The sequence below is a fragment of the Carassius auratus genome, chromosome 12, assembly GCF_003368295.1.
Source record: "Carassius auratus strain Wakin chromosome 12, ASM336829v1, whole genome shotgun sequence".
Taxonomy (NCBI): Eukaryota; Metazoa; Chordata; class Actinopteri; order Cypriniformes; family Cyprinidae; genus Carassius; species Carassius auratus.
This window is the reverse complement of record NC_039254.1, coordinates 7,961,874-7,986,597: the sequence shown is the minus strand read 5'-3', so window position 1 is coordinate 7,986,597 and position 24,724 is coordinate 7,961,874. Positions and strand designations below refer to the sequence as shown.

The 24,724-nt window shown below is 37.5% G+C and overlaps 5 protein-coding genes across 10 annotated transcripts in view; 2 read left to right on the top strand and 3 right to left on the bottom strand.

Annotated features, from left to right (window-relative positions):
- Positions 1–595, bottom strand: part of ndufaf8 (NADH:ubiquinone oxidoreductase complex assembly factor 8) — a 1,515-nt gene extending 920 nt beyond the window's left edge. The window contains exons 1-3 of one of the 2 annotated variants that reach the window (XM_026277654.1): positions 518–595; positions 176–269; positions 1–62 (exon numbers count right to left, since the gene is read on the bottom strand). The exon at positions 1–62 is cut by the window's left edge and continues 49 nt beyond it. In XM_026277654.1, coding sequence (XP_026133439.1) covers positions 1–62; positions 176–256 — 143 coding nt within the window. In that variant the 5' untranslated portion in view covers positions 257–269; positions 518–595. Of the gene's footprint in view, positions 63–175; positions 472–517 lie in introns of those variants that run through there. The other variant, XM_026277653.1, reaches the window with a different exon arrangement.
- A 164-nt stretch (positions 596–759) lies between these two features.
- Positions 760–5,991, top strand: tepsin (TEPSIN adaptor related protein complex 4 accessory protein). The gene is made up of 13 exons (XM_026276678.1): positions 760–936; positions 1,429–1,501; positions 1,589–1,680; positions 1,826–1,919; positions 2,476–2,543; positions 2,764–2,845; positions 2,951–3,019; positions 3,126–3,314; positions 3,395–3,581; positions 4,089–4,202; positions 4,349–4,427; positions 4,556–4,690; positions 4,904–5,991. The coding sequence occupies exons 1-13, from the start codon at positions 898–900 to the stop codon at positions 5,393–5,395; spliced, it is 1,713 nt and encodes a 570-aa protein (XP_026132463.1). The 5' UTR covers positions 760–897; the 3' UTR covers positions 5,396–5,991.
- Positions 5,992–6,302: 311 nt separating this feature from the next.
- Positions 6,303–9,869, bottom strand: LOC113111687 (protein FAM104A). 3 transcript variants are annotated; one of them, XM_026276679.1, is made up of 4 exons: positions 9,742–9,869; positions 9,118–9,242; positions 8,504–8,615; positions 6,303–7,880 (listed from the first exon to the last, which is right to left on the bottom strand). In XM_026276679.1, the coding sequence occupies exons 2-4, from the start codon at positions 9,147–9,149 to the stop codon at positions 7,629–7,631; spliced, it is 396 nt and encodes a 131-aa protein (XP_026132464.1). In that variant the 5' UTR covers positions 9,150–9,242; positions 9,742–9,869; the 3' UTR covers positions 6,303–7,628. The 3 variants fall into 3 exon arrangements, with proteins under 3 accessions (XP_026132464.1, XP_026132465.1, XP_026132466.1); XM_026276680.1 differs by having other exon boundaries at positions 9,118–9,205; positions 9,742–9,860; XM_026276681.1 differs by having other exon boundaries at positions 9,118–9,200; positions 9,742–9,855.
- Positions 9,870–10,651: 782 nt separating this feature from the next.
- On the top strand, positions 10,652–13,252 carry LOC113111685 (uncharacterized protein C17orf80). 2 transcript variants are annotated; one of them, XM_026276677.1, is made up of 5 exons: positions 10,652–10,891; positions 11,291–12,376; positions 12,625–12,735; positions 12,818–12,934; positions 13,011–13,252. In XM_026276677.1, the coding sequence occupies exons 1-5, from the start codon at positions 10,882–10,884 to the stop codon at positions 13,037–13,039; spliced, it is 1,353 nt and encodes a 450-aa protein (XP_026132462.1). In that variant the 5' UTR covers positions 10,652–10,881; the 3' UTR covers positions 13,040–13,252. The 2 variants fall into 2 exon arrangements, with proteins under 2 accessions (XP_026132462.1, XP_026132461.1); XM_026276676.1 differs by having other exon boundaries at positions 12,818–13,252.
- Positions 13,253–13,476: 224 nt separating this feature from the next.
- bicral (BICRA like chromatin remodeling complex associated protein) lies at positions 13,477–23,919 on the bottom strand. 2 transcript variants are annotated; one of them, XM_026276673.1, is made up of 11 exons: positions 23,477–23,919; positions 20,969–21,014; positions 20,828–20,876; positions 20,685–20,750; positions 19,108–20,466; positions 18,937–18,997; positions 18,550–18,634; positions 18,046–18,191; positions 17,853–17,947; positions 17,669–17,771; positions 13,477–16,278 (listed from the first exon to the last, which is right to left on the bottom strand). In XM_026276673.1, the coding sequence occupies exons 1-11, from the start codon at positions 23,565–23,567 to the stop codon at positions 15,818–15,820; spliced, it is 2,562 nt and encodes an 853-aa protein (XP_026132458.1). In that variant the 5' UTR covers positions 23,568–23,919; the 3' UTR covers positions 13,477–15,817. The 2 variants fall into 2 exon arrangements, with proteins under 2 accessions (XP_026132458.1, XP_026132459.1); XM_026276674.1 differs by lacking the exon at positions 23,477–23,919 and adding an exon at positions 23,204–23,454.
- Positions 23,920–24,724: the final 805 nt, after the last annotated feature.

Sequence of the window (24,724 nt, the reverse complement as noted above, 5' to 3'; positions counted from 1 at the left end):
TTTTTGGTCAGCTCCTGTTTGCCAGTGGTTGTGGAGGCCACACATTTACCATAAGCAGCTGCCTAATAATATAATAACAGAAGAACAGAACGATGTAATGTACAAACTACAAAGAATACATAAATATATATAATATATATAAATGCTGAGGAAGGAATAGTGAATGAATATGTACCTCTCCTGAACACTGAGCCAACAGCTCTGGGAAGAGCCTCATTCTCGCTCTGCTGCGACTCCAGACATTTGAACTAGACATAGTTCAAAAACTTCTAAATATATTCAGCAATATAACAATTTAGGAGATTGAACTCCGAAATTAATCCGAAGTTCATTCAAAAATCACTGAGCAGGCTCATAAATGCAATGTGTATTTTCAACACGGACAGCGCCATGCTTGTGACCTCTCGAGTTTAACGTGTGCAAACCTCCCATTGACAAGTAGCCAATCAAAGCAATCAGAAACATATGCACTGCTTTTATGATTGGTCGTTTATTTCTGTTGTCGTTTCCTACTTACAGTGGAGAGCCAGTAGTAACGTGGAGGTGATTTCAAAGACATTCAGGATTTCGAGAAGTCCTCTCTAGAGTAACTTCCGCATTCAATCACGTGGTCTTTAGTCCCACGTTCTATTGGCTGCGACATTTTTAATTCATTTCCCCGAATCGATTCTTTTGAACCGATAACCAAAGAAGTAATTCGTGAAAGAATCAGTTCAACTGATTCACAGCAAAGATCCGACTCACAAAGCGGACGTCGAAACGTCAAACCGGAGTGGACGAGCCAAACAGAGGTCCGTGTGGTTTGTGAAGACTTTCTTGGGCAGGCAGGACCTGCACTGTCACCCGCCCTGTGAGCAATGTTAAATAGACAGGCGAAAAAACACAAATTTCTTCACCATGGCCTCATTATTGGAACGGTTGGTTTTCCTTCAGAAGGTACGTATACGTGGAACTGGGAAAATAACGTCATTTCAGCTATTTTGGACGCCAAACCTGGTTTTCTGCGTTGTTTGTTGGCTATCTGGTGCTAGCAGTGGTTAAATATAAAAATATCTAGTTTATATCTGCATATGATTGATATTTCTGTTAAAAGATTGGGAAACGACAACCAAAATAACAATGGTACTCACTTCCTTGGTGTTTTGAATATATACCATGGTATTATGGTAATACCATGTTCCATGGTATATATTGTGGTAATATTAGTTCTATTTCTAAGTACCTTGAAGTACCATATAAATACCATTACATTCAGTGCTATAATATATAATATATGCAAACGTACATATCTTACTATTACTGTGCCATGGTACTGACTGTGAGTGGATTCAGATGGTAAAAGCACAGTGCTATTGTATGTGTGAGTGTGTGTGTGTGTGTGTGTGTAAGTGATTTTTTTTGGAAGACACCTCTTTTTTTGTGTCTCAGGTGCCAACACTTATGCGAGCAACATCAGATGACGAATCGCCCTGTCCCGGCTATCTCTTTGAGGAAATCGGCAGTATCCTTTTTTGCCATTACATAGGAGAATAGGGCAGAATGATGAATTCTCTTTCATCCGTGGACCTTAACTGTCATGATATTTAAGAAATTTCCCACGAGTCAGTAGGCTGCTGCCAGTGTCTTCTTGAGTACCTCTTGGAGAGACTACAGGTGGAGTCCTGTCATGTCAAACTTAAGGTGGGTTGCCTTGGTCGGAAACCAAAATGTTGTAGGTTCAAACACTGAAAAGTGTAATGAACTTGCTTTATTGAGCTCAGTGTTTTTAAATGTTTTTGAAATGTTGGCTTAGGTGTGTTTATTGTGCCTTTTAACCCTGTCCAAGGTCCTGAAGATTCTCCTGCATGTATGTGGCCATGGACCACCTCACTTCCTCACAGAGCTACGGCGGAATGCTACATTTATACAAGAAGTAATCGGTAAGCAGATCTAAACAGTTCAAGAGGAACACTGTAGCACTTTTAAAAGGAAGTCATATTCAACTGATTCTAAGGAGTCTGTGTAAATCCATAAAACCAGAGCATCAGTAACTCTTGAACTCTTTCAGTCAAGATGCAGTGATGTCAGCAACCCATTTTACTTGGTGAAACAGGATATTCATTAAGATAAATAATGTAGGGTGGGACTTGGTTTTAGCCACTAGGAATTGATTGGATTGGAAAAGGGTCTCTGTATGACATGAAAAATGGGATGGATTGGTGACGCCAGCCAAAACTGGGTAGTCATTTAAATGCAAAGCAGTAATTTTCATTGTGATGAAAGTTTGCAAAGACGACATATGTTTCTTGAGCACCAAATCAGCATATTAGCATGATTTCTGAAGGAAATTTAGCATTGCCATTCCAGGAATAAATTAGATTTTAAAACATATTCAAACAGAAAATAATTTTAAATTATAAAATTTCACAGGATTACTGTTTTTACTTTATCTTACATCTAATAAATGTTGCTGTTGTAAAATTTTTTTTTTTTTAGTGTACAGTGGCCCTCCGGACCCCATCCATGGAAATGCTCTCTTTCAGAAAGTCAGAAGCTCGGCTCAGGTAAAACTGCCTCTTTGTACAGACAAATAAATAACATTGATCAGTTAAACTGCAGTTAAATTTTTCCTATGATCAATAACCTTTCTCTTTAGTTTTTTCCTCTGTTCTGTCTATCATAAAGAACATGCAACATATAATTAATACAGAAAGCGGACACTTTGCTGTGTATTTCTTGTTATCTATTAATAACTGAATTAAGCCAGTGTTTGTTTGTATACAGGAGTTGGCTACCCTACTCTTTAATGATACCATGTCCCCAGATTCTGGACTGTCTCCACACAAAGCAGTGACACAATCTGTGGGTGAGTGAACCAGGCTTTGTGTTTTTGAATGTCTCTATTCAGCTTGTTTTATTATAAGTTCAAAGTATTGACTTGCTTTAGTATGTAAATGATTTTTGTTTGCAGGAATGGGTTCAGAGTCACTCAGGTCTGGTATGCAGGGGTTCGGATACAGCCCAGGAAGGAAAGAATCCAGTAAGACACAGACATTAAATATCATTCATTCTAGTCAACTAATATTAACATCTGGAAGGCATTCTGGTGTGTGTCCTGTCTCATTTCAAGTAATGTTCTCGTTCAGGTGGAGGGACTCTGTTGGACAAGATTCAGAAAGCTGCCGAAGTGGTTGCCAGCGCTGTTCTTCCTCCAACAGAGCATCCTGGCATTCGTCTCCATGATAACCACTACCACGCTGTGGTAGCTCCCTCTGCTTCTGTGGAGATAGCAGTGCCAGCATGTGCCTACAACATCCAATCCCACGGCCACAGAGGTGAGCCTTGCACTGATTATAAAAGCAGGTCAAGTGCATGTTAAGAATGTCAAAGAAATGACCATTTCTCCTCCTCGCAGCATCTCACAGATGCCCCGGGCAGGCTGGTGGAGGCTGGGAGGAAACGGACAGTGGGCACAGCTCCTCACACAACTCATCCCAGGAGGCTGCGGAAGCCAGCCAGACCTCACTGGGAGGAAGCAGTAAGTCGGGTGGCTCGGGCAGCCACTCCGGGGCGAGTCGAGAGAGCGGTGACCTATCAGAGCGGTAAGGGACAGACGGCTCTTGTCCTTGATGGAGGTCAGCACACAATGCTTTCTCAAGTGTTCGAGGTCATTATCACCAGGGCATTACATAGCTAAGGGGAAATTTTATGCTGGCATCTTATTTCCAGTATTAAGACAGCAGCATCCAATGTCATTTGTCATAATTTGCAACAAGATTTATAATATATAAAAATAATATTAGATTTTTAATTATATTTTAATGAGGACTATTTTTAGGACCATTTAAATTTTGAGTTAAATTAAGCATAAGGGTTGTTGTTTTTTCTCAATGACCCTCAGATTATCATTAATGTAAAGCAGCAATATGTAACTATTAAACAACAAAAAAAAAAAAATATATATATATATATTTAATGAGCAGTATACAACAAATATTAGTATAGTTATATATGTAATTACTTGGACATTTTTATTTGGAAAGCAGTCTCTTATGCTCACCATGAGATTGACATTGTTATTTTGTGATATTTGTGTTGATTTGAATCAGTGTGGAGGCCATTCAGTTGGGGGACTGTGGTCAGGAGACGACACTGATCAACAGACTGACCAGCGGTTCTAAAGTCTTCCTGTCCAGAGAAGAGAGCCAGCGCTTTATCAAGGAGTAAATGATTCATTATGAAACACGTGCATGATTTTGGCATCAGTGTAGACATATACTGATCTACAGAATACTCTTGGGCTGTAATGTCAGTGCATGCAGTGTCAAAGCTAAAATTGTGTACATCTTGATCCTCTGTTTACTTTCAGATGCTCCACTCTCAACTGTGAGGTGGTCGTTGAACTTCTGTCTCGCAAACTCCAGGACCGCACACAAATCGTCCAGATGGTAAAGTCTCCTATTCTGTTACACTCCTCAGAATATTATTTCACATAAACATTTTTTGTTATTTAACATGCATGAGCAATTTATACTGATACCATGCAGCATAACCAATTTCTATTTCCTTCCTGCAGAGGGTGTTGTGTGCTCTGGCCTGCCTGATGTCTTCAGATTTCCTCTCTTTAGACCATATTTTCAATATCACAAACAAACGCCTTGCTCAACTTAGTGAAGGAACCACAGGCCCTGTCGCCAACAAGGCAACCAAGGTAACAGTTGCCCTACACAAGCGATTGGAATCTATCAAATTATTAAGAGTATGTTTTACAAGAAAATACTATTTCAATCATTCTTTTAAATTTCACCTTTAATTAAATTCCATTTTGTGACTAATAGTGAAATATACTAGCAATTTCTACACCATTTTGTTCTTTATTATCTTGGTAATTATGTAGGACTTACAGATGATTTTGTTCAATTAGCTCTTAAGGCAGTTTGAGGCCTTGCTTGGTTGTGTCACAAACTCCAAATGTGACCGGGCTGGACGTCCATCCTCTACCAGCTCTTCGCTTTCAGATCAACCTCTTGAATCTATAACTGTCCCCTTTGTTCCGGGACAACTAGGAGAAAACGCAACCCCATCAGAGGAGACCCCATCTACACAACACCTGCAGGGTAACAGCACTGTACCTGTGTCTCATATGAAAAGAGAACAAGAAGAGCTGGAGTGCAGGAACACAGAAAAATCTAAGCTCTCAGAGCCACCCAGACTGTCACTCTTCAGTGGAATGGAGTTAGTCAACAGAAGCAAACCTGTATGTTTGGTTGAGCCTGTTCTTGTCGAGTCAGACGCACAGATGAGTGTAGAAGCCACTACAGGCACAGACTGTGCAATTGAGAAAAGCTGTGAGAGAACTGCAGGCTCACACACATCTACTGAGCAAGTGTCTGTCTTCTCTTTCCTTAATCTGTGATGCCAACATTCATTTACAGTTATGTGTTGATTTGGGGGGAAAATAACTTAATTCAAATCTAATAATGATATAATAATTGCTGCAAGTGCCCACATTTACATGCACATGAACATTTTAGTCTGCTGTAATCTGATTTGTTGTCATTACTATTCAGAATGTCTAAAAACTCCAGTATTTTCACCAGGGAATAGCAAGAAAAAAACACGCATGTCTTAGTTTATATGCTGATTACATGTATACAGGAATATACCAGTTGCTGTGAAGGATTTTTTTTCACCACAAATAATTTTGCATGTAAATGTGGTCACAGTCTTAACCAGTACTTATGAAGGTAACATCCACCTGTGATTGCAAACATACTCTTCACTTACTATCTAAACGCTGCTAGTGGTTCACATTAAGAGTTCAAGCTAGGAACAAGTCAAGTCTCGATGATCAGAAACGGTACATTTCTTCAGCTCCTTCAGAAATCATGAAGATAAATTTGAGAAAACTCAGGATGTTTTTTCTCTTGTGGTGTTAAACGTGAGTGTTTCTGCAATGGTTGCTACTATTTGCACTACAGTCTTTCCTCTTACTAAAAGCACGTACGTCTTCCTGTGTGTATTATAAAAGAAGAACAAACATTAACACCCACATTGAGTTTAATCAAAATGCATCCTGCTAAAACAATGTCTAGCTTATGTGCAAATATATAAAGAACTGTCTCATGTGAAAGTGTATTTTAAAGCCAGGCATTATAAAAGGCAGGTTTGAATAAAAAAAATGTCAGAGCCTGGAACAGAAATAAAAAAAAGAATACATTTTTATTTACACCAACGGAACATTTCATAAAATAACGATTTCAAATACTGTATATATGCTAGCTATATATTATGTACAATCCTACATAAAAAACAATTGTGACTGCAGGGACAATTTTCATCATCAAAAGCTAAAAGTCTTTCACACGAAGCACAGTGCCTGGGTTGTACAGTATTGTGCATGGAGTAGTTTAAAATACTTAAGTATTTCGTACATGATTGATGTCATTGCTTGAAATGATGCAACTGTCCTCATACAATCTGTTTGGACTAAGCTTCAAAATTTAGTCTAAAATGGACTGAACTATACTAAATTTAGGTGTAGGGACTACAATTCCTGTTTGGTTTAACATTGTGAAAAGAGTTAAGCTATCATGTATATTAAACAGGCTTAAGTGGATTGTATGGATATTCTATGATAAAATATTTAGGATTTTGCAATGATGTGATACTGCAGAGTGCTTAGTTAGGTGCGAGCTAATATTAGGTCATTCCTGGTCTGCCCATAGAAGACGAGTCCTCGTATTACACTGAGCACAGTGACTGATCTAAACTAGTGTATTTCAAGCTCTGATTATTGTAAAATGAAACCAGGAAATTCTTGTGTGAATATCAGACATGGCTTTCAATTAGCACTGACTGGATTTGCACAATAATTCATTGGTTTACACCTTTAAATTCCTAGCGAAAGAGTGCATCATGTACATTAACAGACCTGAGTCCAGCATGCATTTTCAGAATAGTTTCTCTACAGTGTGATGTGCTAAAATCTATTTTTTTCTAAGGTAAAGAGAGACTACTATATATATAAAAAATGTAAGGATCTGGAACCAAGTTCCTGATTTAAAGTATGAACCTTCATGGCACGCAGAGAGAAATCCTCTAGACCTGAGTTTTGGATATGTAAGCTATCATCAAGCCCCAAAAACTTTGTGAAAGACTCTAAATTCCAGTCAGAACCAAACCGGAATCTTCTGTAAACACGTCAACAGTATTCTTAATGACTCCAAAGCAGGGGCTGCATTATAATCACATCATGTCTACACTTCAGCTCTTAAATACAGGAAATTCTTTGAGTTCTTTTCCTTCTCCAGATTGGCCAAAGAGTGTCAAAAATGACCAAATGCATGTGTCTGAATAAAACGTGACCCAGAACTGCAGTAGCACCATGTGTGACTGTCTAGTAAAGGGCAAAAGCTTACATAAGAACTTGACCATTTTTGAGATCTTTCTTTTATATAGCACCTATGTGAAGTTCAATACATCATGTAGAGCCCCACATAACCACTATGAACATGAAAAAGTGCTATAAGAAAGAAGACAAATGCATTTAGAGGGCCTATATTTGTGCTAGGCCTTAAAGTGGCCCCCATGAGGTCCCCTGTACATTGTTCCTTAAAACCAATGGGTGCTGGAAGAGTCATTGTGGATCACGTCGGCCCTTGCTGACCACGAGTTTGCAGGCTACTGAAGTGGGCCTCCCTTAAGATACGATTGATGTGATCATATGAGAGGTTGTGGCTCAAGGAGATGGCCGGTTCTTCTGCTGAGATGGTGGGGGCAATAGGGCTGCAGGAAGCCTGGGATACATGGAGTCCTCTTTGTTCAGTCTTCTGGAAACTGGAAGTGGCTCCTGCCATCCGCTCTGGACTGCTGATCCCACTGCTGTCACTGCTGGAAGACTGTTGGGTGCCAAGGAAATGAGAATGAATAAGAATAGAGTCTTGTTTCTGCCACGAATTAAAAATACAGGCAACTGCGACTTTCCATGAATTATTTATATTTGAATTCCGAGTTTACCACAGGCTGCTCTAAATTTACCACCACAGGATAAAATAACTTTTTTAAATAGATGACATTAGAAAACGGTTATTTTAAATTTCACAAAATGTGTTTTTACCATGTTTTTTCTCAAATAAATGCAGCCTAGGTGAACATAATAGACTTTAAAAACTACTAATTACCTACTTACTAAATTTTGTGAAGTATTAACTGAATAACATTTTCAAAAGTGATGCAATCTTACATTCATGTCACCTAAGCTAGTCATACCATGCAAGCTTGGACATTAAGCTGACTATTATACAACATAAATTATTTGATTTAATATATCGGCCAAAAATGTCTTACAATTTGGTAGTCAAAATTTTTTTCATTAAAAATAGCATCTGAAATTTCAGTTCATTCATGAAAGGGCAAGTCACCGCTTTGGTCTGCGGGATACAGTACTGAAAACAACCTTAACCCTACACTGAAGCATTTCCCCTAGTTTGTACCTAGGTGGTCAACTGTTATGCCATCTTACCTCAGAGTCCCAGACATCACGGCCAACCTCAGGGAGAAAGGAATAACCCCCAGACCTCTTGGCCTGGGGCAAGACCTGAAGCTCCTCAGCATCACAGCTGCGTCTGCGTTTCCTGTTGAACGAGATCATCAACGTTGACTACGATGTTCAACATGCATAGAATAGTGTGGACAGTCTTATTATTATTATTATTATTATTATTCAACCAGGTCTTTTTGAGCTGATTCAGAACATTCTAGATGCAAATCTTTCTTAGTAGTAAGCAACACCATTTCTTAAGCAATGGGGCACTGCAGACTTGATTGCAACCATTAGTCATCAATATGTCCACTGCAGGATTATGACTCAGATTTAAGAATAAAAATGCCATCAACACACGAGCTGTCAAAGCTTGATTCTGGATAACAGCACAGACTCATTTAACCGATATAGTTACTAGTCAAGAGGATCAGCCTTGAAAAAGAACATCTAAAAATAACCCGCAGACATGAAGTACTACACTAAATCTGCATTCACTGTCAACAGCAGCAACATGGATGTCTGCAGGACACGTGTGTTACATAAATGCATCATGAAACACGCATGCAAACACAATTATAAGCAAATGATGTTACCTGTTTTCTGTCAGCATGTCGTATCTGTGCATTTGACAGCCAAATAAGGGCACACAGCACCTCTCAGTCTCAGAGACCACCGTCTTCCCTTTCAGCAAAATGAAGGGATGAGTCAAGATTTGTGCCTAATGATGAGCGAAATGACAAATGTAATTCACACTCCCAATGAGAAGCTGCAGACACGTTTACATTGCAGTGCAGGTGTGCAGAAGGCATCCCATTAATATCTAATAATTCAGGCCTGCCAATATACGCGTATAGTATCAGCTTATAAACTGAGCTATTACATTCATACTAGAAAAATGATCTGCATAGGACTGACAAAGAACGGAAGGGAAACACCTTAACTATATAATTTAAATATAAACGTATGACGTTAATTTGCATTAATGTTTCACATGAGTCAAAATGGCTAATTTGCATAAGTGCACTGATGCAAATCGGTAATAATGTCACACAAATAGTACGTTCATAATGTCAAGCTGAGAGACAGATAGCACAATGCTATGTGTAGTTCACTTTACTTCCTCCTAGCGATGAACTGCTCCTACGACAAAACAAACGAAGGGATTTGAACGGAATAAATAGATTGTGAAGAGACGAAAGGGTTGTGATTTACTCTACCTCTGTCTGTTCACAGATGAATCTTGAGTTCAGTCATTTTATGAAGTTACAACGTATCCATCTCGCCGGATCTCATTCTCTCTCTCTCTCTCTCTCTCTCTCTCTCTCTCTCTCTCTCTCTCTCTCTCTCACTCACTCTCTCTCTTCCATCTGTTGCTGACGTAACATGCTTTCCTTTGAGCGAGGGGTGACGTACGATTCGTTACGTTTTATTTTTAATTGAGTTGTTATATTTGGATAATACTACATTGAATAAAACATTTGCGGTGATTTGGATTTTGCAAATCATCTGAAAGTTTAGAATCTGATCCTCTTTAATAATTTATTCAGTAATGATGACGTCAATTTGTAGTCCAACGCGCAAAGGCCATTGGTGAGAATTTATTTATTAGAAAATAAACATCTTCAATATTACGTTTATAGGTTTATATTATTTGATTATTTTTATTTTTCTATTTCCTAATTGTAAATTTTCAAGAAAGATTATATATAATGATATATGTCTAAATAATTTGTGTGTGTGTGTGTGTGTGCGTAATAAATAATTGTGTGTGAAATAATTTCATGTATTTTAAGAATTACATTTATTTTAACCCACGTACGTTTTTTGTTGTTTGTTTATAGTCTTTTGCTTGTAATTGTTTTTTAGAATAACAAAATGTGAAAGTAATCAAAATCTCAAATTTTAAAAACCTTCTACAAACTGAAAAGTTTTTATTTATTTACTTTTATTTATTTATTAGTTTTTTGTAATAATTATATTCATATGTGAATTGCCTCGGAACACCAGCTGTGAACTCTATTCTAACTCTATTATAACTAGATAAAAAAAAAAAAATCAAGGGTGTTACGCACACTTGTAGTACTTATACACAGGCACTGATAAAGACGGCTAAAGGGGTCTTTACTAACTCCAAATAATCCAGCATGTCTTCTAGCGGTTCGTCACTTTCCGCAGGGTCCGTTATTTTACTTAATTTGTCCTTAAACGAGCTACATAAAAATACTTTACAGTTTCTTCCAACTTGTTTATGTGTGGATGCGTGAGACGTTCCCAATTCAGAGTGTAATAATGTATTTAAAAAACCCAGAGAAGATCTTTCCCTCTTTCATAGAAAGATGGCAGTGAATTTCTAAAGTATGAGTGTAGGTAAGTATCAAATCTAAATATCTGATGGATGATTTGTTAATTTTAGTATCTCGTGTTTTTATTTTATTTTTTAGATTATGTAAAATCAAAATTGGACATTTAAGATAATCTAAATCCCAGTGTACTACTGAAAGTTAACCAAATTAACTTGACTAACTGTTATACAGATATTTCAAATCTAAAGGAATAACAGCACACAACACTGAAAACAGCTCATAAAGCAATTTCATCAGGTCTTTTAGATGTTTGTTCTGAGAGATGTGTGGGAAAATATTCAAGTCCGTATATTTATATTCTCCGAGCAATGAAGTGAACTGGAGTTCAACCCTTTTGGTCCAGTCCTGTAATTTCTGACAATTCTTTGACCCCCCCCCCCCCCCCCCCCCCCCCCCATTTTAGAAAACTGTCCATATTGTGGAAAGCCCTTCAAGAGGCTGAAAACCCACCTCCCTCACTGTAAATTGGCACCAGTTGCACAGCCAAAGAAAAGCATTCAAGCACCCAAAGAACCGAGTTCAACCACTTCCAGACAGAAGATCCATATAGAAACCGCAACAACAGAAATAAATAATGTCATATTTGATGAAACCCTAACCTCCAAAGGAAGAAGGAAAGAAGAAGATATTCACAATGCAGATAGTCTTCTCACAACTACTGAGGTCAGAGTCCCATCAGCTCAGACTCTGAGCACGGAGAGACCTAAAAGCAGATGGCTTGCTAAAAGACAGAAGGAACTTGAGAGATTACAGCTGTTAGTGCCAGTCTCAAAGAAGCCAAGCAACCCTACCTCTTTATCCGACAATGAAATAGATAAAAGCTTTTGCGAACTCTCCAAAAGAACATTTCAAAGTAATGGAAAAAGTACTAAAGACAAAAAGAAACCAAAGATGGCGCCATTATCAGCTCAGTTATCCATCACCAAGAGTAAAATCGATATTGTTCCAGCCATTCTGAAAACCGCTAGTCTCCCATCTGAACATGAAAATCCAGAACTCCAAATAATACTGGACAACTTGGAGGAGCCTGAAAGACTGAATAATCAGAACAAGGATTTTGATCTAGAATCAAGGGCAAAAGAGCATAAAGCTCATGCTTTCTTTTCACCCAAGACTTCAGTGTGGGACCACATCAATGACAGTTTGTTTTATAAGAGGTCTTATAATCTGTTTGTGCCTTATCCTATTATGGAAACTTCTAAAGATCCTTCCAAAGAGATTTCTGATGTGCAACAATCAAACAAACCTGAAACAGCAGTTACCAAGGTTGCTGTTCCACCTTCTCCCACTTTATCGGGAAAACTCATTCATCAGCCTGCAGAAGAAATCCTTAACTCAAGCATGCAAGGTCTCGGAAGTCTGTCTTGGAGCACAGAGACAGTGACTGCTCACAAAAGAATACAGTTCTCCACAGAAACTTTAGGCAGCTATGCTAATGAACGTATTTGGATGAAGGATCGATCTGCTGGACCAGCGAACCAAAGTGAAGGTAATGCATGATTTATGTGATGTTTTGTTCTTTATGTAATCTTTTTTAAGTAAACAGGCAATGCCTTCGAAATGTTTTTTTTTTTTTTTTGTAATATCTAGTATATTTTGCAACTTTGATTTATGGGGCTAGTTTCTTGGTAAGATAGTTTTCATTCTGCCATTATGAGAACATCACAGACTGCCTGTTTAGGACTACCACTATATCAAAACATATTGGTGAGATTATTATTGCTTTGTTCGTTGTAGTGCCTGTAGTGCAGCGGAAACTTGGAGATGTCAGACTGAATGAACTTGGTGTCTGGCTTGGCGCTCGAGCTCCTCTGTCACCCAGAGAGATTGTGACCATGTCGAAGCAAGGTTTGTTCCTTAACAATCACAATACAGCATAAAATAGCATTTTGGTCTAATGTTTTTGATTTCTTTGGTCGTATGTGATCAGGATGGCAGTGGTACTACAGGAAGTATATTGATGTTCGGAGAGGAGGAATCGGTGGGATATCCATGCTGTTGACTGGATACTGTGTCCTGTGTTACATATGGAATTACCCACATCTCAGTGAGTCTGAATTAATGGCATCTACACATAATCATCAACACATGAATAAAATGCCTTGTTTTATGCTGTTTCACAGAGAAAGAATGCTGGAGGAAGTACCATTAGGGACGTCTGGTGGTCTTCATAATTGGAGCACACTTTGGAGAAGCAGCAGGGCGATGAGGGCGTAATAAGCTAAATAATTAATATAGCAAGATTATAACACCAGCAACTAGTAGTTCACTGCAATATTAGGTTTGCTTGTATTTTTGTTAGAATTACTTTGAATGATCTGGGAGCATGGTTATTGGAGTTATTTAACTTTAATATTGTTAAATGTTCATTTATTTGCAGACAAAGAGAATGTGTTAAACTAAACTTGTATTTGTATAATTTGAAAAATGTTGTTATTATGTAACCAAGCAGTGGATTTAACTAAAATTATAATATATTAGTTTTTTTCCTGTCATATATTTTACTGTTGTTTACATCATCATCCTTTCATCTGCTAACATAAGTACCGTACCCATGATTCATCGAAAATGAAAACATTACAAAATATTGTCTGTATTCAAAATGAATTTAATATTTATCTTTGCTGTTGTAATGAACACTCACAAAAACAACTGACCACATACAGTATGACGTGAACACATACCTAACATAATAAAAATAACTTTGTTTTACATTCTTTTTCTTTACAAAAAGTATAAATATTCTGTGTTTCGTGTTTTAATTTTTTGTAATACAAACATTACAAATCAAGTTTCGGGTGATGCAGTAAATAAAACGTTAAAAGCAACTTTTACCAATGGGGTATTCCGATAACTGAAGGCCACACTCGCACAACAAAAAGCAGTAAAAACGAATGATAGAATATTTGAACTTGTTTCCACTCGCTCTAAGGCAAAGAAGCCCTTCGAAGTGAAGGTCATTCGGAATGCTCTCTAATACCGACCACAAGAGTTCAGATCAGAGAGATGAGTATGTCTGTGTCATTTTTGGTTGATTTGCTGGGAAAGACAGTGGAGTTTAGTGTAATGATGCAAAAACAATGGGATGACATGAATAGATGGAAAAAAAGCAACCTTCCCTTCTGCTCTGGAATGGATGCTAATGGAAACGTAGACTTGTGAAAATGTCCGCACACTGCAGTTTCTCTACTCTGGTCAGTTTTTGACATTGTCTCGGTTGTATTCCCATTGTTACAGCTCACAAGCCTTGCAATGGCACCGTTAGTATATTTTCAAGCCTACAAAATACAACTGAATGCTAAAAGTCTCCTCTTCAGAAATGATTTCTCAAAACTGGCTGTTGAAATGTGGGCCTGTCAGTTAACAGCCATCTCCTAACGCAACTAATTAGAATAACCATAGTGCATGAAAACCTGATATGCTGTGAGTGACAGCACTACTGCTGCTTCCACAAATTTAGAACTCATAAGAGAGAAGAGATCTACAAAGGGATTGTGAGCAAGGCTATCTGTAAAGAACAAGGTCATTTCCAAATGTGCAAAAATGAAGCTGCCACTAGAAGCAAAACCTGCAAACCGACCACCAAGACTACCTCCTGACCAGCAGGGGACTCGATGCACAGGTGAAAATGCAAAGTTTCAAAGCAGATCTAGCTGGGTGAATCTCACAGACATCTCAAATCAATCAAAGGAAAGAAACAAGACATTACATTTGCTCAGAGAATTCAAGCCTTTTGTGGACCACTGAGATTTTTCTTATCACTGACATTATTTCTTGACTAATATAACCAATTTTCATTAATGCAAAACATTTTCATTATAATTAAAGAAGCGATATATATGTTAATGTGAGAAAAAAAAAACTACTTTTCGATTATAATGTACTTATACATAACAGTTGCACAGCCTTTATTGCATGCATTTAAACTAAATATAAACGATACCTAAAAACGATTTTTATATTATTATTTTTTTATATGTAAAATGAATTTAATGTAAATTTAGCAATCAGAAATTTGAGGTAAAATGTGCTTTGATTGTCGTGAAAAAATATCAACGTTGCGAAAAATATATTACCGATCCTAAAATAGTTTTAATTTCTTTTTGCAGAATATGACTTATTTTTATTTCCTTTCATTTTGGGTCAAAAGGTGACTGACAAGTTTTTTCGAGATTCGCCCATGCGAGTTATTTAGACATTATCTTGAGGTATAAAACAGCACATATTTTCTCCAGGCAGGGAGCAGCACAGATTTTACAAAAGACAAAAAAAGATTATAATAATGATAATGCATCATTCCAGAAAAATGAATTAAAACAAACAAAAAAAGATAAACAATGTAACATTGTACCCTCAATCTGAGGTCTTAACTTTCCCCTGCACAAAACCACACAAGTGAGTTTTCTCTGTGGAGGGGTCACATACCTGTAAGGTACAAAAAAAATTCAACTAAAAAAGATAAAAAGAGCATAACCGATGCTCAATAACAATTAAACGTGCAGTTGTCTTTGTGTGTGTCACTTGGTCGATGTCTACTGCAATCACACAATACATATAGGTTGAGACAACCATAAAACCTTAAGTGCGGACTGACCATTAATCTAAGTGTCTGATATTGACTGATAAGCTACAAATATCTACTCCTGACACTTCAAACATCACACTTACTGCTTGATTGTGTGTGTATGTGCGCACATATTTATGTGTGTGTGTGGTTGCAAGTGTATCCTGCGAAGCATTGTCAAAAAGGCTTTCTTATGTAAACTTCTCTAGAACAACAGGCACAGTATTAGAGTATAACCATCACCAGATTCACCTTCCTGTTCCTCGACAACCCACTATAATGCCAATGTAAGTCTGTTCAGCTAGCACACCAATGGCATGAATGAGATTGACATGGAACAACTAACAAACATAAATATGGCACTGTCTAACATTCTAAGATGCTATTCACGGCAGCCTCAAGCACAGAGTCAGTGTCAGCCAATGGGGTGTGACTATGATCTGAGGGAAGTTGATGTTCATGACCCTGCCCCAGGTTTGAAGGGTGGCCTTGGGTAGAGCTATGCTGTGATTGGCTGGGAGATGTAGGGTAGTGGGCATGTTGACTGTTGCTGCTGATTAGGTTGTTGAATTTCTTTTTTTTTAGGTCCAGGATGCACTTGATTGGAGGTCTTCTGTGTTCCTCCATTCTTTGTTGTTGAAGTTCTGTCCTATAAGCAGGTTCTGTGTGGCTGTCCATACCCTGCCCATCTCTTCCGGTGTGACTTATGGAATGCCTCGGGGATGTCTCCATTACGCTGGGATTGCCCTCAGGGGTGGTGGGCGTCAAAACTTCTGTACTTGGGATCTTCAGTTTAGGGCCACAGCAGAAATCTTCCATGAAGCCATCTGACAAAGCGATGTAGCGAAACATCACAAACATAAAGCCAATCAAGCAAAAATAAATATTTTTTTATTTCATTTGGTTGCATTAACGTGTTAATACGGTTCCATATTTTAGAAAAATTACAGAAATTACACCAATTATTTTGAAACGTAACCAAAACATTTATACTGTATATCTTACTGTATAAATTTCCAGTACCATCTTCACAGTCTGCTGTTTTTATTACTGAATTTTTTTTTTTTACATATTTTTTTATATATATATATATATATATATATATATATATATATATATATATATATATATATATATATATATATACATGTTCTCTAAGGCTTTGGCAATTGTATGTATTATGCATGTGTTACTTTGCATAACAAAACTGATATGGGTCATTCCACGAAATCTGTGACTTTTCCACTTTACCACACAAATAAGTTTAATCAATATTTTTTTTAAATATCCATGAAATGGAGACACTTTTAAATGACAAGAAATTGTATTGTACACCTACAGATATTGATTATACTAAATGTAAGAAACAATTGTTTAAATTTACATTCTAAAAATGGTAACAGGATTGACGTTGATGATGCAGTCAAACCTCACCAACCATCATAAATAGAACATTATAGAGGAGTAAGCGAAACATGCTTATGGTTTAAGTGTTGTTATCCTGGTTGACAGATGATGTAACCTCCTAGAAATTATGTCACTTGAATCTACATTATTTTACAAGGGTATATTATGAGGATAACAGGGCTGACATGAAATCAGGGGACACCAATACAAGTATTTATATTTTATAGAAAAATGCATACTTTTACAAAAAACAATGCTTAGCAATGAGACTATATTTAGAGCAATATGCAAATCTAATTTTTTTTATATTGATTTGCCTTCAATTTGCTAATTGAATGCCCTGCTGAAAATGAAAAATCATAGTAAAGAAAAGGCCAAAAATCTTACTCTAACCAGCAAAAATGCTATTTCAATTATTTAAAATAATATTTAATTAACTTTTTTATGTAATATTGATGAAATACATATATAGTATTATTATGCTTTTAAAATGTACATTTATTTGTTGTTATATTGAATCTGTTTGATTATTTCTTAGGGACGCAAAAGGCACTGATTTCATGGAATGACACATACACACATTTTATTGTGTTGATCACAAAACAGCATGAGTACCAAAATCCAAAAACACTTTTTATTTAGGACTACTTGTATTTAACCAAAATAAAACTAATTGGAAATGCTGTGAAGATACTTTGTCAACCCATGACATGGTTTAAAACACAACATCTGTAAAATGTTTTACTTAGGTTTTAATAATAATGACAGACAATGAAAATAGATAAATTCATCGAGGCTTCCATTTCTTACCTGGATCCACTATTACCATTCGTTTGTCTTGGGTCAAGTTGCTCCGTTCCTCTTGATTAAAAGTCCTGTCAATCATCACCGTTTCTGATGAAGGGCTGGACCTCTGAAAGAAGATGAAGCAGTGTTTGATTTTGCCAAATATTAGAGTAATCACCTAAATAAAAGGACTGTGTTCTAAACATACCTCTGCCTCAACCATAAGTAAGCGCCTGTATTTGTTCACCATGGCCTGTGTTTTGTTTAACACTTGTATGGCAACTGCTTCAAACTCCTCATCAACTGTAAAGTCAAAAACAGTTATCAGAACCTAGGTCATATTCCGTCAGTACTTATCTGTGATTAAATATTATATATGTTGAGGAAATGTCGAAATGCACCTTTGGTAAAATCTTCATCTTGTGGTAGTGAGCCTTGGAAAACATGATAGGGCAGTAATCTCTCAATGACATCATTAAATGAAGTGAAGTGGGTCCGCTCTGAAGACATGACTCTATCATGATCTCGTCTTAACTGCTGGAGGACCCTGTAAAATAATCCCAGTGTTACAATCGTTATAATCAAATCATAAAATAAATTTAACTTTTGGTTGACACTGGTGGTGCAGAAAACACCAGCTGTAAGAGATGTAAGGTATTTGCATACTGAGTCTGAAATAATCGTCCGAAATTTTCGTATGTTAAAAAATAAATACGACCTCATGTTGTGTCCATCACGTTTATATACTGCTTTCGAAACTTTCATATGTAATAAAAAAATTCGGACAAGGTTCGATTTTTTTGCGTTGTCGCATACGTAGCAAGTAATTTTGATAGGAAAGGATGACGAATTCTGAAAACACATACATTGTTCGGGGACCTTTAGACTACAATTTGGGCACTCACATTTCTCCTCTAGTAAGTTGTTGAGTTGCAGGTTGCTTCAGTGTAAAAGGCAATTCCTGACTGGCAGGAGTGAGCATGTTCACAGCTAAGATTTAACAAAAGAAAAAAGAAAAGAAAAAAAGAAACACAAAACAATATTAAGCAGCACAACATTTTTCCACATTAATAATAATAATAAATGTTTCTCGAGCACCAAATCAGCATATCAGAATGATTTCTAAGGATCTAATACACTGAAAACTTGACTAATGGCTGCTGAAAATTCAGCTTTGCCATCATAGGAAGAAATTACATTTTAAAAATATAATGAAATAGAAAGCAAGTATTTGTTAATGAATGAGTAAACTAGATTTCATTAAAAACTGGTTCAGTAAAAAGGAGTCTTACCTTTGGTACCAAGAAGATTAACTAATTGTGTTTGCCCTCTTTGTGTTGCTGCTGTGGTGCCCTATGAAATTGAAGAAACATTCAAATGTGATGAAATGATAACACTTTGAGCAGGCAAACAAGGTTGGAATAAAAAGAATATGTGGGTTAATTAATCCAAATATGTTTCACCTGGTTTAAAGAAATTTGTAACTCCTGAACACCAGAAGTAATGTTCTGGGCCACAGGCATAAGGAGGTGCTGTCCAGGGGTCATGGATAACTGTTGACAAACCTGTGGGCCTTGGACTGAATTGACCATGGTGAGGTGGCCCAGAGCCTGTGACGTTTGTACAGGGGTTGGGCTAGGTGATGCAGTCCAAACCTTGGACGTGGCACCAGGCCTTTGAGACACCTGCACACCAGGTGTTGGTGAAGCTTGGCCTATTTGACCTTGATTTACTATCAGCTGCCCTCCAGTTGAAAAATTCTGCCCAGCAATAAGCTGTACTGTTGTGTTCTGATTGGTGAGGATGGAGTAAGTGGTAGTGCACATTGACGATGGGTCGCCCACTTGAGTGTTTGTTTGTATCACCTGCCCATTAACAGCCTGGAAGCTGTGAACAGTCGTACCAGGGGTGAGGGAAACCGAAGTGGGTAGCAAAAACTGCCCTTGAGGCAGATTGGACTGGGACTGCTGTTGCGCTTGCTGTCCCAGAGGTGAATGCATTAAAATGCTGCTGGCTGGATTGACCATTTTCACCTGTTGAGCAGACTGAGGAGAGCCACTGGCTGTGTAGGGGTTACTGACAATATTCGCAGCAGTTGTGGTGCTGGGTTGAAACCCGATGTTGCTGATATTGTATACAGTTTGTCCCCCTGCCTGTAAGGGTTTAGGCTGAATGGATCTAATCAATGTCTGTTGCATAGGGCCTCTCTGGATGATAAAATTCTGAACTGGTATCGTGCCTTTATTAAAGGACATTGACACCTGACCAGCTGCAGAAGGGGTGAACATAGTACCTTGCCCACTGTTGTTTGTCACTACATTTCCGCTGTGCCTCAAAAGGAACTGAGGCTGTTCCAAACTGTTGATAGTCATCATGGAGGAGGCACTGCCATTGAAGGATCCCACTACCTGGATGTGTCCAGCAGGGCCGTTTGGCAAGGGTAGTTGGGGAACCTGCTGGATAAAAGCCTGAGGTTGTGCCAATGGTGCAACCACACCAGGACTTGCGATACCTCCAAACCCTCCAGAGACCAGCTGCTGAGGGAAAGTGGAAGCTGTGGGAATGAGAGAGGGCTGGGAGTCCAAAAGGGCTTCTTGAGCCAATGTCTGCTCTGTAATATCTGCTTCCAACAATGACTTCTGAAGGATGTCGAAAGGTTGGTCCTCGCCCCCAAGATCGACCTCATCTTGTGAGGTTTCACTTTCGAAGTCATCATCCTCAATGAACGGAAGACTGCTTGAGAGCTGAAGCTCAGCTCCATCAGCCTCCCCAAATTCTCCCAAATTATTTTGGTCATCTTTGAGTCCAACGTTAGAGCCACCCTGAATAGAAAACCAAATATTTAGTTGATTAGATGCTCTACAACCCTTTCCAGATATCCCAGTTGCATGCAGACAATACCTCTTTGAACCACTTTTATGGAAATATTAAAATATTTTATTTAACTGTGTTCGAAAAAAAGTTTTTGAGATTATTGTATTTTCACATTCCAGTAGATATGAGCTTGTCTTTCCTTGATATGAACCTTGTCTATACTCACCGTGTCACTAGTTAAGAATGAACTGGCCGACCCAAACGCTGCATTAGTCACATCATCTTCTCCAATCTTTTTGAATGTAAAGTAAAGTTGTCAATAATATTTCAATATAAAACACAAATGTCATATAGTCTAAGCATACTTACAGATTTACTATTTGAACCATGAAGATACTCATTCAATGCTTGCACATCTCTGCAAAAAAAAACATTAAACAGTTCAGGAAAATGTATTTGTTACATATGATGGGTAAAAAGGTGTAATTATCAAATTGTAATGCTGCTTACCCTATAAAATCCAGAAGACGTCGGTCGTCTTCATCATCCATGACACCTGTGTACAGTAATTACAGATTTAGAGATTTTTTAATGGACTCGGTAAAGTACAGGTTCCTTAAATTTTAACTCAGCCATGACTTTGACTACGCTAATATATAATTTGTGTATGAATTTGTTCTAAATAGCCTACATCCGAAGGATCCAATAAATGTAGCATGTATAATGTTCTAAACAAAAATCAAAACTATGTAATCTGTCAGGAACCCCAGTTTGTCAATGAACATTCTCAGGTATAGTTTGTCATTTCAAGCCTAGGTTGCGAATGAATGTATAATATTAAATTCAGGTACAGTAATATATTAGATATATTAATAAGCCAATCTATGATAACAATGTTAACACAAAAAAATGTGAAAAACAAGTGAATGAATAATTTAAAATGTTTAAGTAATGCATGATGTGGCCCCCTCTGACATCATTCTATTTCCAAAGAAGAATAAATATAAAACAAACAAAAAAGATAGCACGTTACTAATTATTACTGTGTACTAAACAGTAATAAACTGTTTTGACATTCCACCAAACACATAAACAGTAAAACTGTATGATATACATAGTCATTGTATTTAAATACGAATATGATTTCTATATTTACAAATTCATAAGTCAATTGTGTGACAGAAAGAAGGCTGTTTTCTTTGCTGCAGCCTGTAGACTTCAAAATGGAGGCAGGCGATTGAAACTGCGCCACTGCTCGCAACAGCCCACAGACAAAAGACATTATGACGCAGAGTACTTGTGCAGTGGTATAATGCTATTCGACTTTAATTTCAGATCGTATTTCTTTGTAAATTACCATAGGAATGTGAACAACTTGAAAATGCACTTGTGGAAATGTGAAAAAAGAATTAGCGACGTGGGGGATGGGTGAAACATTGGCCAGTTGTTCACTGACTTCACAAGCTTCTGATAATGTTTTATAACACACTTTATGGTTAAGACTAGTGAGGGAATGAAATTCGTTGTTTGTGTTTTTCCAAAGTGATTACATGTTTGAACAGCGTTCGATGTGTATGTTTTTCTCTTTTATATTTTCTGAAGGACGTGTTAAAAACAGCTTAATGAGCTTGCAGAAATCCAAAATGTTAGCCTTTATTTCATAATTTAACATACACACAGGAACTGACAAAATAAACTCAATGATTGAACAGTCTATAGAGGTTATAAATGGATTCGAACGAATAATAAGATTAATCAATAATAGCTGCTTAATATTAAGATATTATATATGCTATTTATATTTAAAACTTGTAACATTTTCTAACTAGCAAGACTAAGCTAGCAACATCCGTGTAGGGCAATCTGGACAAAGAAAAAATAAGTATGACAGATTAATCCGGCCCTTTTAACGTTACATATCGACTTCAAAATATATACAAAAATCATTCTTATACATACAAAAACGGGTTTTATAAACTAAACGATGTACTAAATGTGAGATATATATTTAACACTTGTAAACGTTTAGGCTGTAGTCAAGTTAGCAAGCCAAATGAGGGAGGAGATGAATTATTTTTTTTCTTCCTCTCTAACAGAAAAAAAACCATCTGTCCTCTTTGCCTGTTAAGTCAAAGGGGCGGAAAAGAGACACGTAGAAAACCAGCAACCCCTCAAAATACACAGTAAAACCCTGTTGAAGCAATGCGACGCGTTTTACTGATTCACTTGTCAAACGGTGGAAGGGAGGACTAACTAAAGGGATCTCCATGGCGCAAGGACAGGACGCACAAAACCCGCCTTAATCTCGCTGAAAGTAACAGCTACAAACACAAAGGGACTTTGTCCATAAATAGACAGAGGCTGGAGAGGCTCGTTGAGTCGCAAATGCTCATCTGAAAACGTATTTGCGCATCTGTGACCGCCGAGGAGCGCGAGCGGGACAGACGGCTCGAAGAAACCCGTGTTCGGCTTCGGACGCCTCGTTTCACACCCGCACGGACGTCGTATTTTTTAAGAAGGGGGTAAAAGCGGACCATCAAGCTAACTCTAATCGGTCTTCGTGCTTAGAGTTGATGATGGCCTTCTTGACGTTGTGGACGTTCCCCCGCACCTAACTAACGTTATTAAAAAACGGCTAAATTCGTCGAGCAAAAACCGAACGGAGAAACAATCGTTGGCGAAACATACATATTTATTTGAATTTGCATCACATAAAGACGACTTGAATAAGAAGCAAACCCTTACTCCTGTCTTAACTCCTTCTTGAAACCCAATATCTCCATTTGGCAACTTTTAATTTGCTCCCCCTCCTCCTCCTCCTCCTCCTCCTTCTTCTTCTTTCTCCCTCTCCTACTCATATATATTTCCCCTCACTGTTCTTGCTGCTCAGTCTCAGATAGATGTTTCTCTCCACGCTTGCTATTCCCTCCCCGAAGGAAGGGGAGGAAGGAGGTTGTGTGTGTTTTTTCCTTGAAATTTTTATCACAAAATTATAATACACTCAAAGGGGAAACTCACCGTCATGAAAAAGCAGTGCCGTGTCCACGGGGTTTCCTCGCCATCTCTGCACGGGCCACCGGAGCGGGGGAGCTCCAGCAGAAGGCAGCATCACTACATAGTGCACTACACTCCTTAGGGCTCTGTACTTCAACGAAAAGGGATCTGTTATACTATTTGTTTACTATTGAGGTTTCTTCCGCAACAATACAAGTTAAATCTGTTGTTTTGATTAATCACCCAAAATACCTGACATGAATAAATTAATATAATATCAGTGTTTGTAACAGGGGGCGGGAAATCCTCAACGACCACACCTTTGTGTCCTGAGGCCACACGTCACCCACAGGTGTCAACCAGAACCATACATAATAAACAATACCTCACTGGATTCTTTGGTCCTTTATCTGAGTGTGTAAAATAATGGAGTTTGTTGCCACAGCGAGGCTTTTAATGTTATCAATAACGAAAATTATTAAAACATTACAAACTAAAATAAAAATCGACAAATGTATTGATAATTTATTTATTTTATTTTAAGTACTAAAAATAGACAATGAACTAATCAAAAAAATGAAAAATATACTTAAAAAAATATTACATTTACATTTATTCATTTAGCAGACGCTTTTATCCAAACCGACTTACAGATTGAGGACAGTGGAAGCAATCAAAAACAACAAAAAGAGCAATGATATAAATGTGCTATAACAAGTATCAGTTAGGTTAACACAGTACACGTAGCATGGGATTTTAAATAATATAATAAAAAGAAAACAGAATAAAAAAAAAGAATAGAGAAAGCTGGTGTTAGAGGTCTTTATACATACACACACACACACACATACAATTGCATAATAAATGAAAAGAAAATAGAACACAAAAAGATTAGAAAGGTAGTTAGATTTTTTTTTTTTAAGATTAGAACTAGAATAGTGAGTGTTAGAGGGTCAAATAAAAATGGAATGGATGGGTTTTAAGCTGATTCTTGAAGATGGCTAAGGACTCAGCTGCTCGGATTGAGTAGGGAAGGTCATTCCACCAGGAGGGAACATTACATTTAAAAGTCCGTAAAAGTGATTTTGTGCTTCTTTGGGATGGCACTATCAAGCGACGTTCACTTGCAGAATGCAAGCATCTAGAGGGCAAATAAGTCTGAAGTAACAAATTTAGGTAAATGGGTGCAGAGCCAGTGGTAGTTTTGTAGGCAAACATCAATGCATTGAATTTTATGCGAGCAGCTATTGGAAGCCAGTGCAAACTGATAAA

What these genes read in the sequence shown, in the direction of transcription:
- tepsin (XM_026276678.1), top strand. Translation starts at nt 898, where the DNA reads ATGGCCTCATTATTGGAACGGTTGGTTTTCCTTCAGAAG. An exon ending in GGTTGGTTTTCCTTCAGAAG is followed by an intron (nt 937 to 1,428) that starts GTACGTATACGT and finishes TTTGTGTCTCAG; the next exon opens with GTGCCAACACTTATGCGAGC. An exon ending in AGCGGTGACCTATCAGAGCG is followed by an intron (nt 3,582 to 4,088) that starts GTAAGGGACAGA and finishes GATTTGAATCAG; the next exon opens with TGTGGAGGCCATTCAGTTGG.
- LOC113111687 (XM_026276679.1), bottom strand. Translation starts at nt 9,149, where the DNA reads ATGCACAGATACGACATGCTGACAGAAAACAG. An exon ending in GACATGCTGACAGAAAACAG is followed by an intron (nt 8,616 to 9,117) that starts GTAACATCATTT and finishes CTCGTTCAACAG; the next exon opens with GAAACGCAGACGCAGCTGTG. An exon ending in GTGATGTCTGGGACTCTGAG is followed by an intron (nt 7,881 to 8,503) that starts GTAAGATGGCAT and finishes GGCACCCAACAG; the next exon opens with TCTTCCAGCAGTGACAGCAG.
- LOC113111685 (XM_026276676.1), top strand. An exon ending in ACCAGCGAACCAAAGTGAAG is followed by an intron (nt 12,377 to 12,624) that starts GTAATGCATGAT and finishes TGTTCGTTGTAG; the next exon opens with TGCCTGTAGTGCAGCGGAAA. An exon ending in TGTGACCATGTCGAAGCAAG is followed by an intron (nt 12,736 to 12,817) that starts GTTTGTTCCTTA and finishes GTATGTGATCAG; the next exon opens with GATGGCAGTGGTACTACAGG.
- bicral (XM_026276673.1), bottom strand. Translation starts at nt 23,567, where the DNA reads ATGCTGCCTTCTGCTGGAGCTCCCCCGCTCCGGTGGCCCGTGCAGAGA. An exon ending in ATGGTTCAAATAGTAAATCT is followed by an intron (nt 20,751 to 20,827) that starts GTAAGTATGCTT and finishes ACATTCAAAAAG; the next exon opens with ATTGGAGAAGATGATGTGAC. An exon ending in CATTCTTAACTAGTGACACG is followed by an intron (nt 20,467 to 20,684) that starts GTGAGTATAGAC and finishes TTTTCTATTCAG; the next exon opens with GGTGGCTCTAACGTTGGACT.